Below are 6,426 nucleotides of genomic sequence, written 5' to 3'. Positions count from 1 at the left end.
CCAGCCCCACTGTGGGCTCTGCATCCTGGGAAACCCAGCTCTTCGCTGCTCTCCCAAATACTGTACTGCAGTAGGTGATGGAACTGTGATAACCGCCGCATCCTTATACATGCGGGGGAGCGGTTCCCTGTCAAAGCAGAGCTCCAGCAGCTTTGCCCTTTGATCAGCTCGGCAGCATGGGTCAGGAAAGCTGAGCATGAAGGTTTCCTTGCCTTTTGTTCTGTAGAATTAGCAGAGTTAATCAGAGTGACAGCGACTTCTGCCTCAGCACAGAAGAAAGGTCAGTGGCTCAGGCTGGATGCACGACTGTTTTCTAGGCAGTTGGAAAACAAGACTCTGAAAGCTCATAGCAGATACACTGCTGGCATGGAGGCCCTCCCACCAGGGATCAGCAGGGACAATGTGCCTGTGGAGGGAAGGATGCTGGAGGAGAAGGAACGCATTCAGCTGACTTGCCACTGCACCTCAATCATCCCTTTCCTTATGCTGCACAGTGAAGGTCCACCACGCTCTGTGTCACTGTCATTGTGCACTGCTTTTGTGTCATGTGTCCAGTATCAATCCCTTCTCTCTGTCAATGTGTTCCTTAGCCGTGCTGCTGGGTGTGCATCATGCTGGGACTGGGGTCCCTGTGTCACCTCGGGTACCCTGCTGTGGGAGGAGCTGCAGGACACTGCGCTGGCTCAAGGAGTGGGTGCTGGGTGTCCCCTTCCGGTTATGTCCCCCCAGCACCTCTATGCCTCCAGCTGGGTGGGCCTTGCTATTGCTTTTACATCCTTCATCCACTGAAATGTACTTCTGTGGACATGTGAAAGCCCGGTGCTGAGCTGCTCTTGGGCTCGGGGCACTGGAGGTGCAACAGCCGCAGTGAGGGCTCTCCCTGGCAGCCCTACCATGGCCTCGATTTCCCCACATCTTTTAACTATAGTTAAAGCAGTCACAATGGTGGTGGTTCTCAGCAGAAGTGTTAAATCCAGCCTCCATGTCTGTAATGTGACCTCTTGCTTTCCTCTGATCCCAATTACAAGTGCTTGCTTTTGCTGTGGACATCCACTCCTGTGTCTAATTAGTAGATTATTTCTGTCACCCTTGACAGTGAGCCCTAATTTAAGTAGTTTACATTTGTCTGCAGTGTTGATGCCTTCATTTATCCCCAGTCCTAATTAAATACATCTGGATACCTGCAGAGGGACCTCTCATGATCTGTCTGTGGCTCTAATTAAAATGGCCTGGATGTCCATGACATTGGTGCCTGTCAAGCCTGTCACCAGGAGGTGATGCCCATCTTGGAACTGGCTGAAGAACGCATAGGAGTCATTGTTGCTGAGAAAAGTCTCCACATCAAGGCCCTCCTGCAGCGCCTCATCCACCAGCTCTGGACTGCAGAAGGCCCCTGCCGCCTCCGTCGGCCCATCCTGCCCATCCGTTCCCCCGCTGAGGAAGACAATCTCATACCTCCCTGGGGGTCTGCTGACTTCCATAGCCTGTGTCCTGTGCAGCCCCAGCCCCACACGCAGGGCCAGCTCCTGGTTCCTCCCTCCCTTGCCAGTTCCTTGAAGCTGAACCGTGGTTTCTCCGCCAGCCAGGATGCAGATTGGTTTTTCTGGCCCTAATCCTTGCAGGACCTGTAGAAACTCAACGAGGTTCAAACCTGGGATCTCTAGCTCTGCTGCCAGCTTCAGGAGATTCTCCTTCACCTTCTCACTCAGGGGCCCTTCTCCGAGGCCAGCAAAGCCCAGGCAGACCAGCCGGATCAGCTGGCAGTACAGCGTGGCGACGTGGCCAACTTCCCCACAGACTGCTGTGCTCAGAATCAGAGTTGCGTAGCCCAGGCCCTCAGCTTGGCGTTTGGCCTCCTCCAAAGCTAGTGTATTTGACCCGATGATGACGTTGCAAACATGGGAGTAGTCTTCTGGAGCAGTGGGCTTGCTGGGAGAGCTGGACAGGACCGTTTCCACTGACTTGGGCAGGTTGTGCAGCAGGTTGTATTTGGTGAGTATCTGAAGGCAGTCTTGGACACTGTGGGAGCTGGCAGCAGTGGGCCCACTCGCTATGATGTCCAGGGGGTCACCAATCACATCAGAAAGGATGAGGCTCACCACCTACAAAAAGAAACACCCACAGATTATTGTGGGATGCAGAGACAGATGACCACGCAAGAGCCCTGGCCTAAGCGCTGCTCTGAGTTACGCTTGTGCCACCCCAATGCCAAAGCAGATGGAGACAGAGGCAGATCTCGGCCCACTTTTTACGGTCCCATGAGCATCACCTTGCCGTTCTCAAACCCACAGATCTACAATGTCCTCTGCTGCTGGACCATCACATTGGAAGATGTAACCCATGACACTGCACTTGTCAGGCTGATAACCAAGTGTGGGTTCAGTGACGGCATGTGCTGAGAACAGCCCCCAGGGGAGCCAAGGGTTAGACCTAGCCTCGAAAGCGCTGTGGTGGAGCACCAGCATGTTGGAAGTGCCTGCTGGGTGAGGGCTGGGGTCTGCTGAGAGTGGTGTGAGGGACAGCCAACATTTGCAAAGTCTGAATTCCCCCTCTTCCACCTCTGTCTCCCTAAGAGTTTAGGTCCTCAGTGAAATCTGAGCTGTAGAGTCCCAAAACAGTCTGCAAATGTTGTTTACTCAGTAACGAGAAAAACCCTGCAAGCATGCTTAGGTCGGTTGATTAAACCCCTATTTTGAGGGCAGATGGGTGATCTCTGGGCAAGCAGGGGCTTCCCCTTGGTTACCTGTGCGGGATATGCGAGCCGGGCCAGCCCTCCGCCCTTCAGCAAGGACAGAGTCTTCCGAACAACGTTCAGCTCCTGTATGGCCGCTCCTTGGGAAGCCAGCATCTTTGTGAGTTTCTCCTTCTCTTCGAGGAGGATGGGAGGGATGGGAGCAGGCAGTAGGGCTGATCCACCCCCTAGGACGCAGAAGAGATGGCAAGGACGTCGGGATAGAAGGAAAAGGAGGACAGAAGGAAAGCAAGGCTGTTCAACACTTGAGCCTTTTCTTTTCCCTCACCGGTGCGTGGAGGGAAGGCAGAGGTGATTGGGGAACTATGCTACCATCTCTGCAGAATTCAGTCTTCTTCACCAGTGGGTTTTAATCACTGCTGTTCTGCACTGTCTGCGGTCAGCTACACTTCACCTGAGCAGTGTAAACCTCACTGGACCAGGGTACTGCATGCCTGCAGTGTTGCAGGGATGACAGAGAAGGGCCAGCAATTACTATCCCCACTACATCAGGCTACCAGTGCGTTCTCATGCTGATTTTTCAAGGGCTACCTGGATGGGTGAGTAGGGAGCACGGCCTCCATGACTCGCACAACAGTCAATGCTAAGCAGATGGAGACGCTGCCTGCTTTGCTGGCTCCATTTATTCAGGATAGTGTGTAAAAACACCAACTATGGCTGCAGTAAGATCGGAAACTGCTGAACTGCACTCATCTAGGCCTGGGAGGAAAGGAGAGGGAGAGAGAGTAATGCAAAGGACAAAGCATACCCAGAGGCCAGGGTGATAGCCTCATTGATGGGAATCCTGTCTGATACAAGCAGGCATTGGAAATGCAGAAAAGGCGGCAAGGAAAAAAAGGTTCTAATGGAAAAGTGGAATGGATGGAAAATAGAGAGTAGAAAGGAGCAACATCTGAGGAGAGAGTGAACATGCACAGAAATACAGCTGAAAGCTACTGTCAAAAGGCAAAGCCTGCTCAGAGGTTTGAGACAAATCAGCATCAATAAAACATGATGAGCAAGAAAAACAAATGCAAATGCCTGTGTTTCAGTCAATAGCCAGGGATGTAGCTGAGAGGCAGGAGCAGTTGGGGACCGGCTGCTGTGTGGGAGGGCACATGCATAGGGAGTCACAGCAACAGGGAGATCCTGTACAGGCTCCCTGAAGGGCTGAGGAGTCTCCTGGAGATCCCTGTAGCCAAAGGACAGGAGGAAGCCCAGGGGAATCCCCAGCAAGCGCAGCTAGATTCCGGTCGCTTGGGTGTTTGCCTAACGGCACTACTCTCACTGCACCAGCTCAGGCTCCAGCATCCACAGAGGAACAGTCACTGAGCAGAGGAGACCAAGGGGATTCTACAGAGCTCTGCATCCCTCTGATGCACAATATCCACCTTCCTTACACAGCCCTGGCTCTGGGGACAACCCAGGGGCCCAGCAGCCAGGGCCTGGGGGTGTTCAGGGCTGATCCTGCAAGGCATGCAGCTCACTGTGTTGGAACCTGGGAGCCTCATTTCCACTGGCTGGGAAGCAGCAAAGCCCTGGGAAGGGCCAGTCCTGAATCTCAGCTTATAGACTCACACCTCTGTATAAATTTGGAGCATGCAAGCCCACCAGGTGCTTGCTTCTCCAAGTCTGCATCCCTAAATGTGAGGAGAGGGCAGGAAGAAAGCATCTCCTTGCCAAGGGGTGTGAGAGCAGCCCAGAGGTGCCATCTCACAGTGGCAGCACAACTGAAGGACCCAGCCTGCACGGCTCAGCCTCTCCTCAGTGCTGGGAGGCAATGTGTCCACTGCAGCAGCAGTCAGCACCATGCCTTCCTCTGCTGCATCCCTGGAGAAAGGCTGGCAGGAGAAGGGAGAGGAAAAATCACGGAGGTGCAAGTGTCAGTGCTGAAAGGGCCGGCACAGCACAGTGCTCCCCCGCTGCACAAACTCGTGTGGACAGGCAGCTGGATGGCCCTCAGCAGAGCCCATTCCCTGGGATCCCCACGCTACCTGAGATGAGCACGAGGAGCAGGTCATCAGCAGTCAGACCCTCAGCCAGCTCCTGGATGGCAAATGCTCCTTTCAGAGCCTCTGGGTCTGGGAGGTTGTTTTTGGCACCTTCGATGACCCGGATTTTGCTGTGTGGCTTCAGCAGCATCTCCCTGGTGAGGTAAGAGAGGCAATCACACCACTGATGTGCACCAACACAGGCAGCCAGGCTGTCACTCAGCAGGCAAATGGACCTGGTGCATCAGAGGCACACAATGAGTGACCAGGACAGGGAGGTGGCCTTTGCTGAGTGTCTCTTCCCCAGGGCTGGGGAGGCAGCGCATCCATCACAAGAGATGGGCCATGTCACTGGTGCCACCATGACGTGATGGTGGTTGAAGACCAGGGTGGTGTGGTGGATGGGTGGGGCACCAGAGCAAGGGCAGCTGGAAAGGACTGAAGGGGTTCACAGCAACATCCCACAAAGGACAAATCTGGCAGCCTATCCCCCCCCCAAACCTGTCCAGACGCAGCCCCTCTTACTGCATTTCTGCTCGCTGTAGGCTCTCCTGGATGCCTAGCGGCACATTGATGATCCCGTGAACAAGGTGATCTCCCAGGATGTCTTCCACTGCCGCAGCCATCCCCAACACAGCTTTGCCAAAACCCACCAGGTACAGGTCCCTCTTCACTGGAAAGGCCTGGCCCTTCACCAGCAGCTGAGGGCACCCCTCTCCCTGGAGCTTCACAGCCCTCTTCAGCATCGGAGCTGGCTGGACAGTGCACACCGCGCTGCGGAAGAGGGACAGTGCGTGCTCACGGAGGGACATTCTGCACAGAGTGTCTGGGCTGCGTCAATCTGCTTGGTGGGGTGGGCTTGTACACGCTCTGCCAACACTGGCAAGGCCTCAAGAACTGGGGCAGCTGGCACCCTCCGACCTGCAAGGGAAAGTGAACATTTTCACTAGCAGAAGAGACAGGGCTGTCACAGAGAGAGCAGGGAGAGCAAAACATGAACTGTGGAGCTCTAGCTCCTGATTCCTCTAGATTAAGGTGCCATAGCAGCAGCATTTTCAAACCTCTCTCCAGGCAGGAGGGAGGGAAGGACAATGTGACATTCAAACCACTTAACAGCTTGTGGTTCCCCTGCAATCCCATCACCTCCTGCAGGGAAGGTGAGCCCTGCCAGCCAGCTTCTCCATCACTGTAGATTTGCCGCTGGCAAGCCATCATTTCTATTTGCTTAGTATTTGACACCTTTCCAAACTGTGGAAGCTGCTCTCTGTCCTGGAGAGAGCAGGGCGTCTGGGTGGAACAGCTTTTCACTACATTAACTCCCTTTCTCGTGCCAGCCAAATGCTGATCTCATTCTCTGGCTGCGCATTGCCCCATGTGTCCCTCCAGCATCAGGCACGGACTTAGGAGAAACAACAGGCTTGCTGTCTGCCTGATCCCTTGCTGCTGGTGGCCACAGAGAGACCAGTAACGAGGTTTCCTCACCAAACAGCAAATTAACATGAGGCTTCATTTGCCTTTATTTTTTAGTCCTCTCATTATCTATTTAAATCACATTTAGAGCCCGAGTAAGACTTCAGATCCAGGCAAAGTTGCCAGCTGTGCCTGTGAAAGCCCACTTGAGCTAGTCTCCACTGAGTATTAGCATTATATGCAACAGATCTGCATATGGTCCGAACGATCTCAGCTGCTCAAGGGCAGACACTT

The 6,426-nt window shown here is 54.0% G+C and overlaps 1 protein-coding gene across 1 annotated transcript; it reads right to left on the bottom strand.

Moving 5' to 3' along the window:
• Positions 1–1,196: 1,196 nt before the first annotated feature.
• Positions 1,197–5,534, bottom strand: GLYCTK (glycerate kinase). Its single transcript, XM_009700846.1, has 4 exons — positions 5,248–5,534; positions 4,726–4,877; positions 2,744–2,919; positions 1,197–2,102 (listed from the first exon to the last, which is right to left on the bottom strand). The coding sequence occupies exons 1-4, from the start codon at positions 5,532–5,534 to the stop codon at positions 1,197–1,199; spliced, it is 1,521 nt and encodes a 506-aa protein (XP_009699148.1).
• Positions 5,535–6,426: the final 892 nt, after the last annotated feature.

The sequence above is a fragment of the Cariama cristata genome, unplaced genomic scaffold, assembly GCF_000690535.1.
Source record: "Cariama cristata isolate BGI_N322 unplaced genomic scaffold, ASM69053v1 scaffold21055, whole genome shotgun sequence".
NCBI classification, from domain to species: domain Eukaryota; kingdom Metazoa; phylum Chordata; class Aves; order Cariamiformes; family Cariamidae; genus Cariama; species Cariama cristata.
Note: the sequence above shows the minus strand (reverse complement) of the source record. Positions and strands in the feature narration are given on the sequence as shown.

Coding starts and splice junctions, on each gene's coding strand:
- GLYCTK (XM_009700846.1), bottom strand. CDS start 5,534: ATGTCCCTCCGTGAGCACGCACTGTCCCTCTTCCGCAGCGCGGTGTGC. Junction 2,920..4,725: donor GCTCCTCGTGCTCATCTCAG/GTAGCGTGGGGA, acceptor TCTGCGTCCTAG/GGGGTGGATCAGCCCTACTG. Junction 2,103..2,743: donor GGCTCGCATATCCCGCACAG/GTAACCAAGGGG, acceptor TTCTTTTTGTAG/GTGGTGAGCCTCATCCTTTC.